Genomic DNA, 26539 nt, shown 5'->3' with positions numbered 1-26539 from the left:
GCTTCAGAAAATGGCAAGAACAATGGCATAAATGTGTTTGAATCAAGGGGAGGCATCTTGAGGGGGATTAATGGCAATGTGTCTTTCATAGTAACATATTTTTTAAAAAGTTAAACATTCACATAATATTTTGATCACTCACATGTGCCATGGAAACAAGGTAGTGGGTATATCAGAATGCATTTTTTTTTTGGTACCAGGATTGAACTCAGTACCTTGTGCTTGTGAGGCAGGTGCCGGAACCACTGAGCTAAATCCCTGGCCCTTAGAATGCATTTTTTAAAGAACTAAAGGCATTAAGAAAATGCACGAGAAAAATTAAAAATTATGTCAGAAATAAAAGAGAACTAGAAATAACCATCTTAGATATAAGGGTTAAGCTAGAGGAAACACAATGTGGTGGATTAACTAATGGTCAACTTGGAATGCCCAGCTGAACTGAGTCAGTGTGGTTCTGGGTGTGGAAGACCCACCTGAGAATTGTTGCCAACGGCATAAAGAGAGAACTGGAGGGGAAGATGGTACGCAGTTGATTTTCCTGGAGAAGCTTACCCTGGCTGGTTTTCCTGGTGTGAACTCGGCTTTTCTCATTGTTAGAGGAGCTCAGGTCCTCACTGTTACCAGGGATGGCTGTTGTTCTTTTCAGGGGTGCTCTGGTCTTCGGCTTCACTGAAGACCCTTCAGCCTGATGGCACAGATCCTTCACCCCACTAGTGCAGGCTTTCTAGCTTCCACCACGGGCCTTTGGGCCTCCCAGGGCAGATCCTCCATATGGACTCACATGAGACATTGCTGTGGCCTCATTGTTGTGGGGTCCAGGCCCTCGGCTGGATTCTTTGGGTCTCTAGAGCATGGACAGATCTCTTGCACTCCTCTGCATTTGACTCTTTGGGTGAATATTATAAAATAATACTATAAATTATGTGTGCTGTATTAATTCTATTCCTTTGCTAGCCCTGACTACAGCACACAAGAACAAGTAAATGCAGCAGAGAATAACAAGAAAAATTGAAGGGAAAAGAAGGGGAATTCGAAGATCAAGAAGGAACAAAGAGTTTCTATCTTACTCCAGAAAGAATGGCCATCATCAAGAAATCAAATAATAGCAAATGTTGGAGAGGCTATGGGGAAAAAGGAACCCTCTATACTGTTGATGGGAGTGTAAAGTAGTACACAATGGAAATCAGTATGAAGATTCCTCAAAAAATTAAAACTAGAAATTCAATTTGACCCAGCTACAATGGACCCTTGAATTACGAACTCAATTGGTTCCAGAGGGCTGGTTGCACTCAAGTTGGTTGTAAGTCAATACAGTTGAGATCTGATGTTTACCTGGGTACACACTACAGATAAGACACAGATGAATCTTCCATTAACCTAATTAACCCAAGTTCATATGTCAAGGTGGTTGTAGCTTGAGGGTCCACTGTGTTCCCTTCTAGGTATCTTCTCAGAAGAGTTAAAGACATCATGTTACAGTGATCCTGCATACCCATTTTTATAGCAACACAATTAATAATCATTAACTAAACCTTGGAAGCAGCTTATATGTTCATCAGCAGATGCATGGATGAAGAAAATGTGGTATTTACACATAATGGAATACTACTCTGCCACAAAGAAGGATAAACCTGAGTCATTTGTGGGAAAATTAGTGCACCCTAAGACCATAATGTTAAGTGAAAGAAAACAGACACACAAGCTTCAATATTGCGTGCCTTCTCTTACATGAGAAACCCAAAATATAAATAACTTAAAGAACAAAATAAAAGATAGATAATAGAAAAACAGGCAGATAGATCTTTGGCAAATGAGCAGGGGATTTAGAGATGGGGGGAGGTTAAAGAGAGAGGAGGGAAAGGAGAAATAAAAAGAATTAAGATGTGTTGTGTACATGTACCAACTCCCCATGATGAACATAATCATTATGTACTACAAACATGTATTAATAAAAAATAGAAGGGACAAAGAAAAGCATAAAAGTATTCGAGTGTGAAAAATAGCAAGGACAAAGAAGATCCACCAGGTGACAGCAGACTCCCTGATGAGGAGCCCCAGGGTAACATGCTAGAACCACAACTCCAGGGGCATTTCCTATAGAACAAAGATGTGCTACTTACTGGAAAAGAACAGCTGAGAATACAGACATAGAACACCCAACACCAAAACACAGTCTAGTAAAATTAGAAGGACTTTAAGGAAAAATAAAAAAATAAACTTTGAGTACCTAAATAGAAACTGACCCCTCAAGAGCACTTGGTAATTACTAGATGTCAGCAGCTACACTGTATGCCAAGAATAGCATCTTCAAGGTACTCAGGGAAGGAAGACGGGGACCGTGGATTTAGGAAACACCTTGAAGTATAAGGAGGACACCTTTCCTGTGTTTGTGAGCTGAGGATGGGACCCAGGACCCTGTGCATGCGGGGCCAGTGCTGAACCACAGAGCCGCACCTCCAGCCAAGCACACACATTCTTACCAGCTCAGAGGAACTCAGCTAATACTATTTCCTTGATCTCTAAGGAATCTACCTGAAAAAGTTTCAGACGGCTGAACATCTGCACACAGCAACATGAGGATGGACGTGAGAATTAAAGACACAGTTATTTGTAAAACTAAGACAGATGAGGATTTGAAAGGAGAGGCTGCCGTATGGGAGGACCATATTCTCTGACAATATAAATATAATCTGATTGTAACAAAGGGAGGATGGGAGTGTCCTATGTTAACACACTTGTTAGATGTCTTTTTTCTCTTTCTTTCTTTCTTTCTTTTTCTTTTCTTTTTTTTTTTTTGAGACAGGGTCTTGCTATGTAGTTCAGGCTGTCCTTGGCCCTGAGCCCACTATGCACCCCAGGCTGGCCTTGCACTCAGAGTGATATCCTGCCTCAGCCTCCCAAGTGCTGGGCTTATACGCATGTGTCACCAGGCCCAGCCTTGTTAAGTGTTTTTAGTCATAACTAACCTAGTAGTGCTCGTGTTGTTGTCCTGAGACTGTAGGACTCAGGGAGGACTCCCTTCTGAAGTTCCCTAGGTCTTTGAGGAGCAGGATTCTCGGTGTAGAGGGAAGGAGACACAGATGGGCCACAGAAGTGGTTAATAAAAATCCTGTTGTTCTCAATCTGAACTGGACATTCTCTGTGGAGCCAAGATGGACAGATGGACAGCTGTATCCATCTGGTTTTTGCCATTGAGCACACGACTCCACAGACCACAGGTCAGTTTTAAAGGAAAGATGTTCATGTTTGCTCATGGTTCTGGTCCAAGGCTGAGGGGCTACAATGGGTGGTGGCCTCCTGCTGGCAGAGTCCTGGGATGGCATCATGTGGGGAGACACAGAGCTCGTGTGTGGCTCTTCTGATTGCTTCCTTTCTTTTAAAGCCACCAGTATTCACTCCTGGGGCGGTGGGGGCTGAACCTGAGCTGGGAAGGGAAAGCCAGCAGCCCAAACCTGGCATACAGCCTCTAGGTCAGGAAATGGGACCATAACTGCCTTCGTAATGAATTTGCAGGAGCTCGGAGAAAACATGCATGCCCAGCAACAGCCTCCCCTACCCAGCTGGCTGATGCCTAACAAAGCACTGCAGTCCTCTCAAGACTGGATCCCTGCTAACACGTTATGGGGAAGCCTGGCTCCCTGATTCGAGGCTCCGAGACCCCTGAGATTTCTTTCTGGGCTCCTCCTCCAGCCTCAGCCCTGCAGGCAGCACTGCCCGGAAGCTGAGCCAAGCAATCTTTGTATTTACCCTCTTGGCACAACAAATGGCAAGGTGCATGCATGTGTGTCAAATGTAAATGGGTGAGTTTTACCCCAGTTAGGTGTCATGTTATATTTTTGTGTATTTGTAATTTGTTTTATTAAATGTTTTCTTTTGATTTTTTCATATAGAATTGGCCCAATTCAGTATAATATCACATGAAGATTTGCTTTTACAACTTTGGGAGGAGGATGAAAGTGTGTGATCAGGTGACACTGCTACCGATGATGACTTGGATCATGTGAGCCAAAGACGTTAGCAAGACATGACAGATGGAGATGTACAGATTGAAGACCTCGATTCAGATATGACTGGGAGAAACCTCAGCCCTTTTCTATAAAAAATATAAACAGGAGAGTATCTCCATCTTAAACTCTAGTTCACTCTTGGCTGCAACTCCCCTGCCACCTTTTTATGTTTGAGCACACTGAGTTATGAAAATGTTTGGTCAGTTTGGATTTTGGGAACATAGCTGACAGCCAAAGATAACTTATCAACATCCAGGGACTTTCCATCCCCCATACCTCCAGTCTTCCTTCCCTTATCAACCCTGCCCAGAAACCCTTCAGGTCTTCTCTTCATGCCCCTTAAACTACCCAATCAGGTCAGATTCTGAAACTTCAACTCAACCAATGGGGGAACAGGTCAGCTACTCCTCACTTGTTAGGGATAAAAGGAGCCTGCTACAGCCTTCCTATGTGCCTGCTACTTCATGCTAGAGTGTGCTTGCACCCTTCTGCAGAAGTAAAAACTTGCCCTATCGAGATTTTTTGATGTCTGAGTGCTTTATTTTCTGCACTGACAAATTGAATCTGGGGGCATATTCCCAACAAGAAGAAAACAGTAGTGTAAATAAATATTTGATTAGTCAAAATGCTACAAAATGTTCACGTTAGAACTAGGTTGGAAATGTTACTGGTTTCTTGGCATGAGTGAAACCTATTGGATGGAATGCCACTGTGATTCAATGTTGGAAATTGTTTGTAATGGACAATATGCTACAAGATGTTTTCCAATACATTGATAATGAAATACAAGTAAAACATTCTATATGCATCAATAGTAATACTCAAAAATATATTTATCATGACACCTCACTATCTGAATTAAAAGCCTTCATCACAAGACTTTATCATTTTAATTGTCAGAATCTAAAGGATTTATGGAGCAGTGACAGATGTGATGTTGAGACTTTTAGAATACTGACACTCAAGAGATTTGGTTTCTTGCAAAGTTGCCTAGGTTTTGATGACAGAAAGACCTGCCAAAAAAGAAAGAAAAAAAAATCCAATAGTTTGGCTGCTGCTCACTTATTTTTTGAAAGCTTTGTTTTGAACTGTCAAGCAATTTATTTGTGAATTTTTTGTTTTGGTACCAGGGATTGAACTCAGGACCTTGTGCTTTCAAGGCAGGTGGTGGAACCACTGAGCTAAATCCCCAAACTATCAAGAAATTTATACACTGTCCAAATACAAGATATTCGATGAGCAACTTGCACAATTTTATGGTTGTTGAAAGTTTCACCAATATATGCCAAATAAACCTTCCAAATATGGTATAAAAAATATATGCCCTGGTAGATGCAAAGATATTTTACACCTTGAATTTAGAAACTTATGCTGGAACTCAGCCACCAGGTCTTTATTTATGCAGTAATAAACCATACATTATGAACAGAATTGTTGCACCTCTTTCAAAAAGTAACCCCCCCTCCAAAAAAAAAAAAAGAAGAAAAAAAACTTTTTGGCTGGGATTTAACTCAGTGGTTTTCCGCCACCTGTCTCACAAGCGCAAGGTCCCGAGTTGATCCCCATACCGAAAGAAAAAAAAAGTAACCCAAATGTCACATTTGACAATTGGTTCACTAATTACCCAATGATGTTACATTTGCTAACAGAACACCAGTTGACCAGCAGAGGAACTAGTTGCAAGAACAAAGCTGAGATTCCTGAAAAAATGATGCAAATTCACAATAGAAAGATCTATAATACAATCTTTGGATCTCAGAAAGACATAACATTGGCCACCTATATGGCAAAGAAAAACAAAGTAGTATTGATACTGTCAACATTACACCATGATGATAAGATTGATAGTGAAGCTGGGTGTGCAGGTGCATGCCTGTAATCTCAGCACTTTAGAGGCTGAGGCAGGAGGATCCTGTGAGTTCAAGGTCAGCCTGTGCTTCACAGTGAGTTCCAGGCTAGCTTGGACTACATAGCAAGACCTTGTCTCAAAACAAACAAACAAACAAAGATCGATAGTGAATCCTCAACACAAATGGAGCCAGAAGTGGTCACATTTTACAACAAAAAAAGATGGAGTAGATTCTGTTGATGAGTTATGTGGCAACTATGATGTCACTCAAAACACAAAGTGTTGTCCAATGATTGTGTTTTACTGAATCCTAAACATGTCAGGCATAAAATAGTGTCATAATTTGCAAAGAAAATAACAAGCACAAAATATGGAGAACTTTTCTTAGAGGATTGGGACTGGAATTGATAAATGATCAATTACAACAGAGGAAGAACAGTATGCATCTGCCAAAGGAATTCTGGAGCAGATTGGGGAACAGACAGGAGAAGCATCACAAGGACCTCCAAGAAAACAGGAAGACCAGCAAGATGTAAGTGTGTCCCATGAGACAGGAAAACAAACACAGTGCTGTCAGTGTAAGCGATACTTGGGTATGGGACGCGCTGTTGTCATGTGTGAAGACCGCATTAGGTGTGATAATTGAAGCAAAGATTATTTCTGTGGCAGAGTTCTGTTTGTATTTTCAATGTAGCTCACATAGAAATTGATTTCTGCTGCTTTTTTAAAATGACTTTGTAAGCAAGTGAACAGTTGATGTTGAAAATGTTGATGTTTATTCTAAAAACTCATTATATATTAAAAATTTAATATCTTATTTTGTTGAAATTTTATTTTCCTGTGAAGTATACATTGTTTAATAAGTCATAAAATTAAAATTAATAATTCATCAATAGAAATGCTTCTAAAAAATAAATGTGTGTATTATATACCTGCCATAATGTGTCTTTCAAAAAATTTGAAATGATACCCCTCAACATTCACCACAATCCTCCTGCTTCAGCCTCCTGAGTGCTGGGATTACAGGTGTGCACCACCACACCTGGTTTCTTCCTCAAGTCTTAACAAAGGATCGCACGGCATGGCTGTCTAGTGCTGGGCTGAGGAGGGCAGGCTGCAGCAGTGGGTGCCCAACTTCATGGCATGGCGGGACCCAGTGTCTTGCTGGCTCTAGGAAAGGCATTATGCAGCATAGCAGGAGACAGCAGCGGCATGAAAAGTGGCTCCGGGTGGCTCTGTGCCCTTGAACAAGTCCGTCTTAGTTTCTGGATTCAATATATTCCTCTTTCTTTCTTTTTCTTTCTTTCTTTCTCTTTCCTTCCTTCCTTCCTTCCTTCCTTCTTTCTTTCTTTCTGGATTCAATATATTCCTCTTTAAAACAGAGATTAGAGCAGAGGGCTGTGAGGTGCTTCAGGATCCTGCAGTGAGGATGTCATTACACACCCTGGCTCCTGCCTTGGGGGTCAGGACGCTCCCTCTCAGAGGCCGTTGGGACACTGAGCATGTCCAGGGCACACCTGGTCCCCAGGCAGCTGCTAACACCCAACATCTCCTAGAAAGCCACCCTGCTCAATCAATGTGTGTCATGGGGACATGGTAATTTCTGACATTGATTGGAGATGAGTCAAGCTGCCCTAATTAAAACTGAAGCTTGAAGCTCACGGGTTCTAACTGTGGCTTTGAACACCGAATACAAATTGGCTTTGACTTGCAGTTGGAGTGGGTCCTTGTGGCCCCTTACTGTGCTTAAGTTTCTTGTGACAACATTTGGAATTCAATTTTTTTTCCTACTCAGAGAGCTCTTAAGGGACTTGAGGGGGCTTGGGTGGGTTTAAATTTGGGTGTTTACCAACCCTCGCCTCTAGTCATTTCTATAACTTTGTTTTTTCTACCTGACACTAAGGCTGGTCAAGTGACAGGGCTGACCTTGAAGACTATGCCCTGGGAGCTGTTAACAGCGAGGCATGGGGGTTTTCCCCCTATGGAATTGGGAGGTAAACAGAGGTCAGCCCAATGAAATTTTGATGATTCTCCCTTCAGGCCCTAAAATCCTCCTGTTGGGGCCTGTAGTATGCCAGACTCTGAGTTCTGAGGCCCGAGACTCCTTAGCTCCAGACACAAGCAATCAAGTTAGTCTTGAAAAAGTTTAACAGAAACAGACCTCCCAGCAAACAAGAGGACCAGCCGTTGCCTAAAATCCTTTTATGGAGCAAGGTGAGATACACAAATAAATCCAGCAAGGCTGCATAAGGGTGCGGCATGGACCATAAATGTGCAGGGCGGTGGCGAGGGGAGTGAGGGCCTCAAGGTGGCATTGAGTGGGGCTCAGGGAACGCGGAGGCCCTGGGGTGGTGGGGAGAAGGGGGGGCTCCAGCTGGAGAGGCCAGGACAAAGGTTTAAGGGGGGCAGCTGGGAACGCTGTGTATCTGTTTGCAAGGCCTCCATACCACAGCGAGGCTAGGTATTCTCACACAGTTCTGGAGGCCACAGGTCTGAGGTTAAGGTGTCAGCAGGATCATGCTCCTTCTGAAGGCTCAAGGTATGGATCCATCCTCCTCTCTTCCGCTTCTGGACCTGCGGCACCCTGGGCCTTCTGTGGCTCCTAGGAGCCCGCTATTCCCACACAGCCTTCTGAGTCTGCACCTGTGTTGCTGCTTTCCTTTTATTTGGACACCAGTCCTTCACCCTCATCAGGAATGGAAAGAGATACTAAGGTGAAAAAAATGAGGAAGGGCTAAGAGAAAACCAAAAGAAAGTGGGGCCTCTATCTTCACCCCAAAACCCATCTTCCCGGCCCAGGTTATAGCTTACATTGCCATAGGAGTTTAGCCATAAATAAATCAAACCTGATTTATGCCTGTCAAAGTAGATGACCAATATATGCTTGATGGTTCTGAGTCTTGGTTTCTGTAATCACTATTTTTTTTTCATGCTCAGGTAACTTGAAAAAAAATTACAGATGGACGTGGCTAATCCCAGTCATTAATGAGCTTTAGCCAGGCTTTCTTCAATTACAAAGGGGAAAGTTCTTTTGTTATAGGGGAAGAGTTGTGGACTCAGGTTCCATCTAAATCCCCAGAGTAACAAGACTACCCAAGCCCTCTGCTTTTCCAGAGTCTGTGGGATGGGTTTTGTGAGGAAACCAAAGTGGAGCCCTGTTCAGCCTGGCTCCTACTTTGGGGGGTCAGTGACCATGAGCACTGCCAGCTACTAGAACAGAGAGGGATGAAGGGGTGTTGGCCATAGAAAACAGGGCAGAAGGCTGGTTGGGGCAGTTAGTTAGCAGGAACTAGTTGCTGCTAGTGATTAGTTACTAACCATGCCTACGGAACATTTCTTACCTTCTTTACTTATCTCCTCCCTCCCTGTTCCTTTCTTTTCCTCCCCAGATTGTTCTAGAAAAAAAAAATTTTACATGGGAACAACAACAAAAAAACATGATTAAGTTAACTGAAAATGAGAAGTTTATTACTTAGGACTTTTGCATTGCAAGAGACAGAAATTGAACTGTATGTTAAGAAAATGGGATTGGGATTTTCCTGGCTCAGAGCGAGCCGCAGAAGAGGAATTGTCTTAGGGGTGATTCAAGGCTATCGTCTCTGGGTGCTGTGTTCTGAGTTCTCCCCACTCAGAGTGTTGTTCTCAAGCTCCAGGGTAACTGTCCCTAAAGTGGGGACAGCTCTAGGCTGACCTCCCATGGCCTTGGGATGAGAAGCAAAGGAGCTCAGTCAGCTCCAGATAGAATCCCAGGGAAGGACCCTAATTGGCTGCCCAGGACCAAGCCCCCCCCATGAGGCCCCTGTCTGACTATGATTGGCTGAGCTGGGGGCCATCAGCCCTGAATGTTGCACTGAGGAGGCCAGTTCCCCTGGAGGGAACGTAAAGCAATTAATGGGGGCAATGTGTGGGGCTGTGCCAAGCCAGGAATACATGGTTGCTGTTGGATGGGCCACAGCTCGGATGCCCAAATTCTAGCCAGGCCACAAAGTGCAAATAGTTCAGGAGCAACTTTTCTTGGATTAAAGACCAAACAAAAAAATTTCTCTTAGCCTGTGTCTCTTTTATGTCTCAAGTGAACAAATTTCCAAGTTAGCTAACCACCATGTACCCTGGGCTTAGTAAAATGAGGTATTCTCCAATAGGGTTTCAGACAGTCCTGGCAGACACATTTTAGGTAGAAACAGCAGTCTCCATGGTGGGCTCCTGCTTTCTCCTTGGAGCCCTGCCCTGAGGGCCTTCTGTCTCCCACTTCCTCCTGATCCCCAATGCCAAGCAGCATTCTTCTGAAATCCTGCATAATCCCTCTTCTGTCTTCACCAACATCCCTTGGTCCACCTTCTCCATGGTGATATCGCATCTACAGACCTCCAGCTCCTGCTCCCATTGCTCAATAATCTAGAAGTCACTCTAGAAAGACTCCTGAAATCAACACTTCCCATAAAACAACAAATTCACTTTTACACCAGACACAGCATAGTATCTCTTCAGCAAAGATCTGAAGGTATTTGCAAATATGCAAATAATATTCCAAATAGGAAATATTATTTACAGATGATGGAAAGGGAAGTACAAGGGAATCCCCTTCCCCACATTCTCCCTCCATGGGATCTGGAGTTGGAGGGAGAGATAAATGGCTCATGTGATTGTGGGACTAGCAAATCTGAAATCTGTAGGATAGCAGGGTGGAAGTTCAGGCATGAATACAGTTGTAGTTTTGACCCCAGGGGATCTATAGAGACACAATAGCTTTTTCCTCGGGGCTCCTAGTCTTGATTCTTAAGGCCTTCAGCTGATTGGACAACTCCTCCATATTATAGAGAGTAATCTGTCCTATACTTCACAGATTTAAAGGTTAATCTCATCTAAAAAAAAAAAAACCCACACCTTCACAACAACATCTAGACAGGTGTTTGACCAATCAATAGGCCTCATGGCCTGGTCAAGGTGACAAATAACATCCACCATCCCAAATAACCCATTAAGTCAGTTTGTGAGGGCACACAGAAAAGTCAGAAAAACCAGGTTCAAACCTGCCTCTGAGAGTTGTTAGCCTCATGATCTTGGACAGATCCCCCCCCTCAGTAAGTCATTCAGCCATCTGAACCTTGTATCATGTCTGTGTGTGTGTGTGTGTGTGTGTGCGTGTGTGTGCGTGTGTGTGTGTATAAAGTGGTCCCACAAGATTCAATGAGCTCACATTAATGAGTACACTGAGAAACAGGCAACACTACATGCTTATGGCTTACTTTACAAGGACAGTGAGGTTATCAGATATTTCCCTATCTGCGTGTCCAACACGTAATAATTTCCAAGTCCCTGTCGGGGGATGACACTATTGATTTGCCATTGATAGGATGGGCCTTGGACATTCTCTATCTGTCAAAGACAGACAGAGTTGATTGGCCTCACAATATACACTCAATAAATATTTATGGTCCAAATGCAGGAAGAAAAGACAGAAGTTTCTTCTACTAATTACAGAAAATTTTGGTGTCTATTTCAGCTTTCCAAGGACCCAGAGAGAAGGAACAAGTCATCCTGGGCAGATTTGATGACTGTTGATGAAGAGGACTTGGGAGCCATCCAGCCCAGCTTTCTTTTGCAGATAAGATGGAGGGTCAGAGAGGTACATGACTGCCCAGCCTGGCAGGATCAGAGGCCAGGATTCCACCCAGAATGATTTCCATTCTCAGCAAATAGGGCAAAAGCTACTGTGAAAATCTCTCTCCCTGCTGCATCACAACTTTTCCAAAATAAATACCAGATGGATCAAATATTTAAATGTACAATTCTTTGCATGTTTAAAAAAAACCTCAAAGCCATAAAGATGCAGAAATAATATGAGGGATATTTCATAAAAATTTTGGAGCCAGGTGTAGTGGCCCATGCCTGTAATCCTAGCACTCAGGAGGCTGAGGCAGGAGGACCTCCATGAGTTTGAGGCCAGCCTGAACTACATAGCAAAACCCTGTCTCAAAAAACCAAAAAAAAAAAAGTTGTTTTTTTTTTTTTAAGTAGGAGGGACATCTTTAAATATGACAGAAACCCCAGTAGCCATAAAAAGAAAATTAATAAAATAAACCATATAAGAAGGAAAAATTGTGTATGGAAAAAGGTATGATACAATCAAAAGACAAATAATAAACTGGAAAGAAATACTGACAGCCCTAGTTACTGATAAAGAACAAATGTCCTTAATATACTGTATAGAAAAGCTGGAAAAGGAAGGTACCAGTGAGGACACAGAGAGACAGGCATGGTCAGGCTGTTGGTGGCCTGCAGACCAGCTGCCCTCTGGGAGGACAGAGTGGCTGTCTGTGGACATTCCTAATGGGTATGGCCCTTGTTCCAGCACTGTTGTGGCTATGCTGTGTCCTTCAGAGCATTCCAAATTGCATGAAGTGACCACGCACAAACTTTCTGGGACTGGAAGCAGCCTATATCTCATTGGTCAGCAATGTTTACGTTAAAAAAATGTAATAAATAAGAATAACAATATCTTATGTGATGTTTGTGCACTGGAATCCTATGCAGCCATCCTCAGAAGAAAGCAGCTCTCTAAGACCTGCTGCAGACAATCTTCAGATGGGTTGTGGGTAAGAAGGAAAGGCGCAGAGGGTGGTGGCACAAGTGGCCTCCTGTGTCGAAAGCACCTGAGTGGACTGCATCCCACCCTCCTGCAGGAGCTTTCTCATCCCTTCTCTCCACATCTCTTCTTCCCACCAGCTGGTGGCATTGCTTCCTGGTCACAGAAAAATAGAGGCGCTCAGAAGAAAGCCTGGTCTCCCAGCTGCCTCTGACCAGGTCCTTCGGGGAAGCTGGGTGAGAGGTCCCCAGGCCCCATCTGAGGCCAGCCACACTTGCTACAGCTCAGCCTCTTCCACTACACCAGCACTTGGCTCCTGTAGTTCGCTTTCCTCTTTCCTGCATTGTCCCTTCCCTCTGGTGACTGTCTGGGATCATGTCATTAGCACACAAACATGCAGGATGTCCCCCATTGTAAAAGGCAAAAATCCCTCTCCTGACCCCCATTTCCCTCTACCCACTACCTGTTTTTTGGCTCCCTTGTTCAGCAAAGCTCCTAGACACCGTGTCCACCACTTACTGCCCCCCCCCCCCCATGGCTCTCCTGAGCTGCTCCTCTAGCTGACGACCCCACCGACAGCCCATTTCACTTTTAGGGCTGGGGATTTAGCTCAGTGGTTCCAGCGCTTGCCTTGAAAGCCCAAGGTCCCGAGTTCAATCCCCGGTATCAAAACCAAAACAAAGAACCCCCCATAAGTAGCCCATTTCACTCTGGTAGAAGCCAAAGCCCTTATATCCGAATGTTAAGCCTTCTCTGATCACATTTCCTACTGCTCTTATTCTCACCAAACTTCAGCCACCCCAAACCTGCCCTTGAATCCTCTTCCCCAACGACCCACACGGCTCACCCTTGGCACAGTCCTCAAATATCTGCTCAAATGTCCAGGGGATTCTCCAGCCAGGGCTGGGGCTGCCCAAGGTGAAGCCAGAGCAGAAGAAACCCCAGCCTCTCTCCTCCTCCACACTCTTGTCCCCACCCTCATCAGCCACCTCCCATTGGCCAAACTTGACCAGATACCAGTTGCCAAAAGATCCTGGGGCTGCAGTCTCCCGAAATACAAAGCAGGGCAGGACAGGAACTGGATCTATGAGCAAAGGCAAATAGCTATACAAGCGTACCCTCCTTCTGACGAACACAGGTGATGCCAGAAAGCCTTTGAGTCATGAGTGCGTAAGCTCTATAGTGACCAGAAAATCTTCTCTTGTTCAGGCAAAAGAACAATGGACTTTGTAAATTATGCTTTATTTTTTAACCTAGAGGATAAAAAGCTATAATGAGTGGGGACAGAAGAAAACACAGCAAGGCCTTTTGCACAATGATCCCATTGGGAGTATGTGTCGTAATGATGTAAAGGGGCCTTATGCAAGCCCGCGCTACAGTCTCAATTGGAAAGTTTCTCCACCATTCTTAACTCATGGGATTCTTAAGAGTTATATTTAGGAACATTGTACAAAATACCCTTTGACCCATATGGTGTAAGGAGAGTTGTTAAAAACCGCTGTGTCCTTGAGCACCACCCTGCATGCCCGGAGCCCTTGACCTGAGTGTCCCTGTGGGCTTTGTCGGTGCACAAATGGGCACTGATTGATCACAGAATGAAGTGCTAAGGTGGAAGACAGAGGTGGACACTGGCGAGGTCATGGGGACGTTCTGGGAGGGGAATAGCTTCCTCCAACAGTGCTTGCGCCTCTCCAATGGGGCTTGGGAGCCAAGGGTTCTAAGCCCATGAGCACCTGAAAATCAGGGTCACCACCTGCCACTCTGTTGTCCAAATGCTGGCCATGCCCAGGGCACAGATAGCATGTAAATGTTTTCTCTTGGTGTTCTGTTAAAAGCCCTAGAGACCAGGACGAGATGTCATACAAAAGAGGACATAGGGAGGAGGGCTAGGTGAGCCACAGCCTCGGACACACCTATCATGTATCTGAGGGCCAGATCTGTACTGCAGTGTAGAAACTTTGGGCTGGTATAATTACAAAAAGAGTCATTAATAGGGTTTATTTACATTCTTTCATCATGTACCAATAGATGGTGAGTAAGAGGTCAAAAGTAAGTCATGAGCCACGTTCAGGTCATTGTGAATGCAGAATTTCCCAGGGTTTAATGGTCTGCATGCTCGAAGTTGAGACCCAACACACACAGACCTTTAGTCAAATTCTTCAACCTGGGGATCCCAGATCTTCCACTGGCTGGGAGGCAATGCTGGATCACTAGAACAAAAGTCACATGAGATTCCCCATAAAACAATTATGGAGTCAGCTGTTGCAGAAGCAAAGGCTGTGTTCCCAGCTAATGCTGCTTATGTGGCTACTGCCCTTAGTCAGAAAGGGCGAATGATTAATGGGATTACCCATTCTTTTATTTAGCAAACAGACACCTCTCCACTGCCTTCTGCTGTGTGGTCCACACAGACCCTGCTTGCTAAATCTGTCTCTCTGGGGATCTTGTCACTCTGGGAGTGCAAATTTGGGCACTGAGCTGGCCAGGACCCTCTAGACAGAAGATATGAATGGCAAACCTATCCCTTGGGAAAACGTTGCTATGGAGTTCACCTTTATTTACCTTAATCCAAAATACTTGTGGGATTTCACCACCAGGACTGCCTGTGGTTGACTGACATTATGGATGAAGGGTCACCTGGAACACAGATACAGGATGTAGCCACCACAAGTGCCCTGGAAAACTGAAATTGATCCATGAAGGGGCAGTCAGGAGATGGGTCCTCCCAAGGCTGTGTCCCCATTCATCCCATACTCCCGCTTCCACTTCCTTTGGGGATCCATATCACTGGCTCCATTTGCACCAGGGAGCAAAAGCTATTGTGATATTAGGCAGCTGGTTCCAAGCTTAAGGAATGATAAAAACAGGAGTGCAACTTTGCTTGGTTGTCATTATTATATAACACACCCATAGCTTGTTGTCCAGTGAGCTATCACAGCAATTACAAAGGACCCTGAATCCAGACTTTGTTGGTTCATTGTTTCCGAGCGTGCTTTTTGCACAGAATGGAGTCAGTGTCCTGAATACACAGGCACAGATCTCCCCAGATCTGCGTCACAGGCATGGGGACCAGGGCAACAGATGTTCTGTAGTTTGTCCATGGTCAACCTGGAGATGTTTCCTACAGTCTTGTGCAAAGCTTTTAAAAGAAGCGGGGGTTACATTTTTATTTCCCCAGAAGTTCAGCAACAACCAACAGATAGGAGTTAAGTGGACACAAACCACTGGCTGGCAACTGGACTGCAGCTGCTCTTGTCTGTAAAGTGCAGAGAGTGGTACCCTTGGGGGTCTTAATAGAAATTAGATCATTCATATGAACTACTCAACCTGGTGTCCAGCATGCCACAGGTGATTAAAAAGATGATTCTTGCTTTTTTCTGATAGGGGATACACTGTCAACAAGCCTGTACCATCTGACACAAGTATCTACCTACAGGTCTTCAAGAATCCTGAACCATTCTAAGGGCAAAGGACAGGGGCAGACTTCAAATTCATAATTACACTATCATTTCTGGGTCTTCTAAATTGTTGGTGCTCTGCAAAGATGACCCATGGCTTCCAAAAACCATCTTCATTTATACAGAATATAAAGAGACAAAATGAAAAAAAAAAAGCAAGGTGGGGTAGGGAGAAATTAGAGTGCAAGTGATCCCCACTTCACCCTTCAGTGTGGGGACCCTGGGCACCAGCAAAATGTTTTAACATTTCAAAGCATTAAAGTCTGTACCCCAACAACATAAACTCAAAGAACAAATTTATTGATTAAGGATTGTACTATGTACACAAGTCAATTGACAAAAGTACACATTACAACCCTTGCTAAAAACTGGCCCTTAGGGCTCAGGATTTAGCTCAGTGGTTTTGCCGCCCGCTGCACAAGCACAAGGCCCTGAGTTCGATCCCTGGTACCAAAAACAAAACAAAACAGACTGCTCCTTAAAGAAAGTATGTTGTGGTATAGGGAATATAGTGGGGTCCCCCTTTGGAACCCCTTCCTGATGACTTCCCTCCCCAAAAACCTGCTTCCTTCTGATCGCTGTCTTTCTTTCAAAACCAGCTCTCATCAAATGGCATCACTTAAGCACTCTGGCAAATTATTGTGACCAGGATTAACATTTTAAGGTACAGAGTCGACGCTTACATTAGGGATCGGCATGGAGTTTTAGTGGGTGAGGGTGGACCCCTGTGGTAATTTACACTGAATCCCAGACAATGAAGATCTACCCTTTTTTACTTCAACCAGAGATCTGAGAGTTTTGTGGAGTCCATACGGTCTTGCTGTGTGACGAGAAAATCCTTCAGCAAGGAGCCAGCCAGGAAGAGACCAAGAAAATACCCAGGCTGGGCCAGGAGGGCCGCTATCTTAGTGGCCCTAAAAAGGTCCCTTCACAGCGCCTGGGCCCGGCCAGGAGACCTTCCAGTCTGGCTTTATTTTGGCTGGAGAGCAGGGGAGGAGAAGGTACCCTAAAACCACCTCTAGGAACCAGGGACCCGACTACACTGTTGGCATTTGACCCACGCTGCTGGAATGTGAGTCAGAATCCGAAGAGGGAAAGATGGCTGAAACCCGGGTTTCCCTCCCGCGCCCCAGGCACGCCCTTTTCCTAAGACATAGTTCCTAAAGCGCGCTTCTTTGGAGGTGCGAACCGCGCCGCGGCCGCACCTGAAGATGTCACCCAAGCGATCCCTGGCCTCCCTGCACTCCTGATTTACCCAGCGCCGCTGAGCTGACGTCAGCATTCAGACAGCTTGAGTGACCCTTGGGGTCACCCCATCAAAAACGCAGCGAACGAACCCCACTCAGCCACCCTAACTGCAGCCCAGGAGCCGAAGTCGCGCCATGCTGGGGGTACCCACGAGGGGGGCTGAGACAGTTGGTGCCAGGTCCGCAGCCCAGTGGCTCTAAAGCACCCGGCAGCACGTGCAGCCTTCCCCTGATTTCTCCCGCAGTCTCAAGAACTCTGCGTTTCCGCGGCTCGGAGACGCGCACTTTACCGTGGATCCTTTGCGCAACTCTCCATGAATCGGAAAAGTGCCGGGCGGGTGGGGCGAAGAGCCCGCGCGCACACACAGCGGCACAGACGTCCTCCGTGCGGATTCGGGTCGCGAGCTGGGCGGGACCAGCAGGGTCGCGGTTGTCCTCGAAACACGTGCCGGTCCACCCGCAGCCCACCGAGATCCGGGGACCCCAAGCTGCAGGGTCTGCGGCGGAGACCGGGTGCGTGCGCGTGTCAGGGGATAAGGCCTAAAAGATATTGGGAGAGGAGATGGCGCAGAAGGCCACTTCCAGCGAGTCTCAGAGCTGCCCCAGGCGCGGGGACTGTGCTCGGCGACCCAGGGGCGGCGGGATCGGGGCTGTGGCGCCGCACGCCGCGCACTTCCTGTACAACGCGCGCCGCCCTCCACCGAGCCGCGCTCCCCGAGCCTGCGTCGGTGCCAGGCCCGGCCCCTGGCGGCCGCTCCTCTGCCCCCTGGGACAGTGGCCCTGCCAGGGGCGGGCGCCCTGCCCTCCTGGCCCCATGGGGCTTCGGCCCTGTCCGGGGGGGGGGGGCAGGGCCGCGCGATCGGCGGCCCAAACTTGTACCCCCAGCCACGCAGCCCAATTGCGAGGAGCTTTTGTCTTTGCACCTCCTCTTCCCCTCTTGCCCTCCCTCTCGCGCGGAGAGGACCGCCCCGGTTCCAGGCTCAGGGCTGCTTTATTCTGCGGCCGAGGGTCATGCCTCAAATACGGACCGTCTCACTCTCTCCACCTAGACTCAAGCACCTGAGCTCGGTTTTCCAAATTGTTGTTTTTAATTGCACCTGCCTCGGAGATTACCTCCGGGAGGCTGTGGGAGGAGCCTAGAGGGTGGAAAATGCTGCCTCGCTTTGCAAAAGGAAGAAAACTTTGTCACCCAGCAGAAGACCGCTGCCACGCGTAACCAGCGCAAGCTCGGGCTTCGACTCCGACTTTGCACCCGATAGATCCGTAGGAGAAAGAGGGAGCCGAACTCCGCGGTCCCCGGACCTCTAGTCTTTGGGTGTCGTGGCGCGAGTTCCCTGCTCCACCCCCTCCCCGCGGAAGTCCCCACGCGGTGTCTTCACGAGGGAAAAACAGTCATAAAGAGCGCGTGACCCGGGACCAACGTTGGCCAGAGGCCGGAGGAGGCAGGGAGGGGACTGAACCCCAGGGACGAGTCCCCGGCTTAACTTCGGGTTAAAGTTATGGGAAGCGCGGCCATGGACACCAAGAAGAAGAAAGAGGTTTCCAGCTCCGGCGGGAGCGGCGGCAAGAAGAATCCCAGCCAGAAGAGGCGATCGCTGCGAGTGCTCATTCCGGTGAGTGCCAGCAATGCGGTGACCACCGGCCGCGGCGCCGAGGCGGTTAAAGCGTCCCGCCCCGCTCGCGCCGTGCGCGCCCCCAGCCCGTCCCTCTGGTGACAGCGGCTGGGAGAGGGGGGCAAGGCAGGGCCGGAGCTGGGTGGCAGATCTGAGGCTAGATCTTGCTCCCCACCCTCGGGCGGCCGGGTTAGAGACTGTAGTGGGGGCGGGGGGCCCTGCTGTGCAGCGGGACCGCGGGGCGCGCTCCTGGGTTGGGCGCGGCTGGAGCCCGCTGGGCGTAGCCCCGGAGTCCGCCGGGTGCTCGTGCGGGGGGCGGTGCGTCGTGTTGTTTTGCAGAAAGGACTGTGTGGACAGCGCTGGGGGGGTGGGGGGTGGGGGTGGAGCTGCGCGCGGCCTCGGGGACGGAGGGCAGGGTGGTAGGTGGGGACGGGGCGAGGGCGGAGCTGCGCCCCTAGGTGGATCCGTCTCCCCATTGATTTTCTTCTGGTGTTTCTGGGTCCTGGGAGGGGGCTGCTCTGCAGCCATTCCCTTCGTCCGCCCCCTGGAGCATGTTTTGGGTCTCTGTGGTATTTGGGAGTTCGGGGCTCCCTAATCTATGCAGGGCTGGCGCGAACTTCAGCCCGGGCCGTGCCAGCGGCTTGGGCTGGACTTTAGCGATATTGATCAATCTACAGATCGACCTTGTCCAACCAGAGGGAGCAGCTGCCAGGTCGTACGCCCATCCTGCTCAGGAGCCCGATGCCCCTTGTCCTCTCCACTGCGCAGCGGGGTGGGGTCGTGGGAGGTGCGCCACAGCGCTTATCTGGACCCCAAGGGAGCACCCCACACACACACTGGGTCACACCCTCCGCCAAGCCCAACCCAGTAAATGCTTGTCGGAACACCACACACGTGCTGGCACACTCCCAGACGCGCGTGCACAGACCGAACACACTCCTGTGCGCGGACACAGACTAGAGGGCTCGAGGAAGAAAAGTGTGTTCTCTCTCCATGGTGGGTCTGGGGCAGAACGGGGTGTGCAGCGCGTTCTCCAGGGCTGCCTGGGTACCTCATCAAAGTTAATCCTTTCTGACAGACGGCCAAAGGCAGAGCTGGCATGTTGGTGGCCAGTGACTCCACTGCAAAGAGGACTAGAAATTTCCCTCCTCCGTTTTCTGAGGGAAGCCTTTCCTTTAGCGCCTCCTCCAAGGCCCTCCTGCTCAGACGTTCCCTCCCAGTGGGTGCCCGAATCACCGGGATGCAGAAGGAGAGGTCCAGGAGTTGGGGCCAGCCCTGCTTGTCACAGTGGGAGTCCAGGGAGCAGGTGACTCGATCCCCTGGCTGCTGTGCGGCCACCGTGGTGGTGGTCCAGAAATGCAGGAATAAGGGTTTGATTTGAAGAACATATTGAAGTTAAATGTTGCTGCTAAACTTTCTGTTTAACAGTGATCACTTAGTCATTAGTTTGCCTCATTTGTATATGTGCTGCCGAAGCAAGCACTAGTTTGCCTCATTTGTCAAATGGAGAAAATACCCATTTTGCCTGCCTCATTACAGGGATGTTGAAATAAAATCATTTGTGGGAAAGTGCTTTACAATTTTAAGTATTATGTACATGTAAGACTATTACATTGATCCCAGAGCACCAGATTATAAAAGGAGACAGGGGAGGGGGAGAGAAGAAGGTGACAGTGGCATTGTCCTACGGATGGGCCATATCGTATTGGGGCCATGTGGAGCAGCTAGTCCCAAATGCCGCCTAGGTCGGTGCTAGTGCTAGTGCAGGGCGAAATCCCGAGGCAGTTAAGGTATTGAGAGTGTATGTCAAAGACCTGTTTGTAGTTGAGACACTGTGGCCATCCTTGCAGCCAGAGGTGACACTGGGAGCTTTTTACTGGATTCTTGGCATGATCCAGTCCTTCCTGAACACAGCACTCCACAGTGGTTAACAGACTGTCTCCCTGTGCCCTGCGCTCTCCTTACACTGAGATCCAGGGCCGGAGCAGGGCGCTCTGTGGCCTGTCTCCCACCCTGTACCGTAATTATCTATTGGCTATTGACCACTGTACGAGAGAGTTGATGCCAATGAATGCTCCACGGTCAGGAGATGACAGCAGCTGCCTGTAGAAGTGAGAGGGAGAGCTGACGGGAGGCCTGTGTATTCAGAGTCTTTAGCTCCTAAGGGAGAGATGACTACTTCCATTACAGTGAGAACCTGCGTCTCTTGTGGGGAAGGCTTGAGGACTGGGTTACTAGGGAATGGATTGATCTGGATTGAGACCAGATCAGGCAGGACCTTGTGGGAGGGTTGGCAGATTTAGTAAGTACAAATACAAAATGCCCAGTGAAATTAGGATTTCAGGTAAATAATATACAATTTTTTAGCATAAGTATGTCCCATGCAGTGTTTGGGGTATACTTATACTTTCCATTGTTTCTGTGAAATCTCAGTTTCACAGGGTGTCCTGTGTCTTCTCAGGGAAGCCTGCCTTGGTGCCAGGCCCAGGCATGAGGAATTCCACCCGGAGGCGTGGAGAATGCTGTGGGTGCCCTGCCCCTGAAGCCTGCGGCCTCCTTGACCTCACCTGCAGTTTTGGGGTGCAGCCTTGCGCCTGCTGCCTTTTCTCTGCCTGCAGGAGTCTTCCTGGCCATGGCATCTGGCTCAGCCCAGTGCAGGGACACCTGGGAGGGCTGGGTTGGTGCTCTGAGGGACCATGGAGGGCTGTAATCGGGAAACAGGAGCCAGCCCCTCATTCCTGGGTGAGACAGCTCTGACTGGGTTCTCTACAGGGAACTTCAGGGGATCTGCAGGCAGGGTTGAGCCCTCCTTAGTCACCCCACTGGTTCTCCTGGCTTATCTGCCTCTTTCTCCTCACTTATGCTACCTGAGCTAAAGTACCAGATCTGAGTTCTTGTTGGGGAGGGAGGGGCTGAACTAAGACTCTGTTAAAAGGTGAGAACTTTTTTTTGTATCAGGGATCGAACTCAGGACCTTGCGCTTTCGAGGCAGGCACGGTGCCATTGAGCTAAATCTCCGGCCCATGATGAGAATAACAGTCCATGAAAAGTGACTTGGAAAAGTTGTGGAGCGGAGTGAAGGAACAAGGGTAGGGGACAGGGCCTGAGGGCCTGAACTAGACAGGATGTGAGAACATCCAGGAATGGCAGGTGGGAGAGCTCAATGGAAGATGGGTGGACCTTCCACCTGGCTGGTGGAGAGAGAGCCAGAAATGGAGCTGAACGTGTTATGAGTTGGAGGTAGTTGGTGCAAGGGACCTGTTCTTGGGGAAATTGATGAATTCCATCACAGCCACGGTGACATTGAGCCAAGGCCGGCGAATCCGTGGACGATATCACATCTGATTTCCTCATGCCCCCATGGCCCACAAATGCCATGTCTAACGGTAGCTTGGATTCCAAGGAGTTGTTCCTGAAAGATTCTGTGGCTCTGGCAGCCCTGTGAGTGCAGTCATTTGGTAGCATCCAATGGCATGTGGGTGACAAGGACTTCTGGGCTTCTAGTGTTCACAGTCGGTCTTTTTCGTCAAGTGGACCCAGTCCTTTTGGGGACCCAGGTTCCACCCGTGTATCTGGTGCAGAGTAGGACTGTGGCTTCCGGTCTTGGGGAAATCACTGCAAACCTCCTTCCTTGGGCTAGGATCATCTTTAGCCATCTTCACCCCACTTCCTGCCAATGACCCCTACTGTGTTTTGGGTGCCTGGAAAGAAGAATCCATTTTAAGGGACACCCCAAGGCTGATGAGTTGTAGCACTGCAGGTAAGAGAGACCTAGAATTACCACATAACTTAGAAGTTAAATTAGCTGGATGGCTGGGTACCAGGAAGGGAAAACAGTGCATGGGACCAACTGAGGGTGCTAGCCTGTCTGCTGTTATCCTCATTGTCACCCAGCATGGGTCACCATCATGGCAGACCTCCAGGGTCTTGTAGGGGGGTGGGGAAGATCAGAAGAGAGGACAGATGGGTTGGATCCCTGCCTGAGGCTACATGATAGAGAAGTAAACAGGCACAGTGGTTAGAGTTGTGGCCTGCCAGTCTCTGGAGCCTGCTTTCTTATTCCCTGATGCAAAGGAAGAATAATGATGGACATGGTGGGAATGGTGAGAAAGTAATTCACTGGGTGTGTGTCTGGGCATGGCACTCTTCCAGCACTTTGGAAGCAAGTGCATTTTTTCTCCTTTTTTTTCTATCTTAGCAATAGCACCTTCCCTAGGATTGCTGAAATCCATGCATCTCATAGACATTTTAATCAGTGACTGTTGGCTGGCACATCGTGGTCTTTGGTACTGTCTACAAGCCAGTGACAGGGCTGGCAGCCAAGGAGGAAGGGAGGGTTTCCAAGAGAAGGACATGGGCCAGAAGCACGTGGGGACACTGAGGCTGGCAGAAGGGTTCAGTTCTTCCCTGCCGAGTGCGGCATTAGTGACGGAATGCACATGTCCCTGGCCCTCTTGGGAAAGGAGCTCTAAAAATCCTTCACAGTCGCTGGAGACAAACTAAAAATAGAGCCAAGGACAGCTGGTTGGTCACAGAAGGCTGTGGAGACACGATGGGCCTGGGCAGTCTGTTGCTCCTGGTGTCTCCACCTGCTGCATGGCCACCAAGGAAGACACAGATGCTGGAGGCCGCAGTGCCCTCCAGGTTGGTGCCAGACTGTGACCTCGATGGTGTTCAGCAATCCCAGACAAGGGCAGGAAGGAAGCTGTGATCTGCCCCCAGGGCTGGAGGACCAGATGACCATATGCTCTCTGCTGTCACACCTCTGAAACACTCTGGATGGGAGCCTCAGGGAAGAGGGGATGTAAGTGGAGGTATCGGCTTTGACCTCCGCCTTGACCTTGCTTAGTTTGTACAACCTTTTTGTTGGGTTAGGCTTTAGTCAGCAATTTTCAAAGTGTGGTTCCTGGGCCAGCTGCTTATAACATAAAGTCCTAAGTCTCAGCCCAACCTAAGGAATCAGAATTGCTGAAGGTGAGACACATCATTCTATGTATTTATTAAGTTCTTCAGGATTCTTAGGTCTATACTCATCAGTGGATTATTCTGCCGATGAATTCATGGCTGATTTGCTGTTAGGAGGCAGAGTCTGGTTGGAAGAGGTCAGTTTCTGGGGGTGTGACCTTAAAGAGTGTGTTCTTGTCCCTGGCTCCTCCCCTTTCTCTCTGCTTCCAGATTGTCATGGGGTGAGCATTTTTTTTCCACCAGGCTCTTCTGCCATGCTGTCTCTGCCTTGGAGCCAAAAGACCATGAACTGAATCTTCTGAAAGCTGTGAGCCAAAATAAACCTCTCCTCATTTAAGTTGTGAGTATTAGGTATTTTGTAACAGTGACAGGAAAGCTGACTGAGACACCATTCATCCATTATCTCCCAATCTACTCCTCCGTTATCTATCTAAATACCCATCTGTCATTTCTCTATCTTCTATCAGACATCTGCGCTGTTCCAACTATCACTAAGAAGAGATATCCTTGGCTACCAAATGTTCAACAAAGGCAGGACATTTCTGGCTTCCAAATAAGGCTGAGCATCCAGATCACCCTCCAGCCAGAGTAGCCCATTGTGGGCCAGTTGTTAGGCCACACTGGAAAATTTCTTGACGGCCCTTCAGTGACTTGGTGCACCCCAAACCCTTACAGGGACATGCAGTCAACCAGCTATTTGATAATGAAGTCCCCAGCACTGTCCAGTGGCTCCCGGGTTCATAAATGAGGGTAGGAGGCTGCTGCCAGCATGTTGGATAGACAGTGCCTCCTGCACATGGGCGGAGCACCCAGGCCACTTGGATGTACCACTTGAGCACAGTCCAGTGCTAAGCCTGAGGGAGGAGCTAGAAGCAAGAGACAGATCCACAATGATATCCATTCTTCCAGGACTCTACCATACCCAATAAGCAGGGACCTCTTTGGAGCAGTGTAAGTGGGGAAATAGTACAGAGCTCGCCCATAACCTTGCAGAATCACATGTTGAATTCTTTCATGATACGAATTCTTTCATATCATTCCTTTAGCCCCCTGGTACAGATGATCCACCCATCATTCCATGGACGATTTGGGTGGAAGGGAAGCGTGCACCTTCACCCTCTTCTAGTCCCCACCTCCTACCCTGGTTAGTCCTAGTACCTGTTTATAGAGGATTTCAAGAGGATTTTCAAGGATTCTTGCAAGAGCAAGGTGCAAACTGCTACAGAGTGGCCTCATGGTAAATACAAACCCTTTAATCCCAGATCATCATCTCACCAAAGGACATCTCTGGTACCAGGTAATGAGCAGAAGGGGCAGCCCAGCATAGCTGATGTGTTCAAATATGGCTTCTTTCCCACATTACACACTTGTCAGGGGTACTCAGTTTATTGCTGGTGTCTTTCCCTGTCTGTTTTCTTTGGACTGACCTCCTCTAATAAAACCCAGAAAGACCACATCACAGTTTCTAGTCTTCATGTGGGGCTTGGCGTCATGGCTGTTTCACAGTCTCAGTTGAGTAAATGCTAAATAATTGACTAACCCTAGATTAACTAAAGAAATTATTTGAAGAAATTATTACTTCTTGTCTTTCCAATACCTCTTCATCTGGTCAGACTTTGTTTACATAACTTTTAAATCTATTTGCATCCTCTAAAACCTTCAGATAAGTAAGTGTGTTCTGAAATGATGCCGTTTGTTGACTTCATTTTCTTTGGCCTGTCTTCCCATTCTGACCTGTCCAGATCACTGCATGGGATTTTTGGTTTCTGGACACCTTTTTTGCTTTTCTGGGAGCCCTAGACCCCTGGAAGAGCTGTTGAAGGTCCTGCTATTCTCCTCCGTCCACCCTTCTTTGATCCAGAATGTGAAGAGTGAACACAACCCATCACAAAACACCAGGTGTCTCCCATTTCTTCCAAGAAGGTGGACCTACCCATCTTGTTAACCCCGACATGTTGCTAGCGTCTTTTGAAACAGGCAAACAGGCAGATAAAGTGCTGAACCTCCAGGTTGAAACAGTCCTTCATTTGCTTGGTTGGTCAGCCATAGACAGAAGGAGCCAGGAGAGACATAAAGTATGTCTCTCAGGTGTAGCCACAGGGCGTTCGTAGAAGACCCGTCAGCTACCAAGGAGTAGCATGTGCAGCCAGACCCGAAGAAATGGTTGACTATTAGCCGCTGTGTATCCCCTGCAGTGGGAGAATGTCCCACAGGTTGGACTGTTTATTTTAGCCCTACATGGAATGGTTCGTTTGAATTGCACTAATTTCTTTTGCTACTGTACCTACTTCAAAAATAATTTAATCTCCACCCTTTACTTCCTCTTAACAGGAAGCCCTCAGTGCCAACTCGGAGCTTGGCATAGGCCGATCAGATATCACTGGGTTTTGGGGGTTCTGCCAGGGCCTCTGTGTTTGGTGTCCTCTGGCTGGGCAGTGATTGCTGATGAATGTGCAGCCCAGAGCAACTTGCTGTCATAGCCCCAGGCTTCCTCTTCTCCACGAATCAGCAGCTCTGTCCTCGCTGTAGGGAACCCAGCATCACTGCTGTTTTTCTTGGGGAGCCCAGCAGGAGGTCAGTGCTATTCTGTTCTCCATTTGTGCTGGGGAGGGGAAAAGGCAGGATGCCACAGGGTGAGGGAGAATTTTGGAAGAGGCACAGACTGCTTGGTGTGTAGATAAAGAAATGGAGAGCCAGAGAGTCGCTGGACTGTGTTTGCAGTGTGGCTGGGACCATAAGCCACTGGGTTGATTTGGATCTGTGTTCCAGGGGTGCATACCAGGTTCAGGATGCAGGGATAACAGTGTGATGGAC

At 47.9% G+C, this 26539-nt stretch overlaps 2 protein-coding genes across 7 annotated transcripts in view; one reads left to right on the top strand and one right to left on the bottom strand.

Moving 5' to 3' along the window:
• Nucleotides 1–17831, bottom strand: part of Galntl5 (polypeptide N-acetylgalactosaminyltransferase like 5) — a 96806-nt gene extending 78975 nt beyond the window's left edge. Inside the window, exon 1 of one of the 3 annotated variants that reach the window (XM_013078075.3) lies at nucleotides 17438–17831. The gene's annotated coding sequence lies outside the window, so the exon portion shown is untranslated. The remainder of the gene's footprint in view (nucleotides 1–17437) is intronic. The other 2 variants (XM_087207711.1, XM_087207712.1) reach the window with 2 other exon arrangements.
• Nucleotides 17832–18109: 278 nt separating this feature from the next.
• The window catches only part of Prkag2 (protein kinase AMP-activated non-catalytic subunit gamma 2), a 238918-nt gene continuing 230488 nt past the window's right edge, over nucleotides 18110–26539 (top strand). For all 4 annotated transcript variants that reach the window (XM_004860360.4, XM_004860359.4, XM_004860358.4 and 1 more), the window contains exon 1: nucleotides 18110–18760. In XM_004860360.4, coding sequence (XP_004860417.1) covers nucleotides 18647–18760 — 114 coding nt within the window. In that variant the 5' untranslated portion in view covers nucleotides 18110–18646. The remainder of the gene's footprint in view (nucleotides 18761–26539) is intronic.

The sequence above is a fragment of the Heterocephalus glaber genome, unplaced genomic scaffold, assembly GCF_053883595.1.
Source record: "Heterocephalus glaber isolate CG9 unplaced genomic scaffold, H.glaber_assembly_v1.0 deba00000818, whole genome shotgun sequence".
Lineage (NCBI taxonomy): Eukaryota > Metazoa > Chordata > Mammalia > Rodentia > Bathyergidae > Heterocephalus > Heterocephalus glaber.
This window is presented reverse-complemented; position numbering and strand designations above follow the sequence as displayed.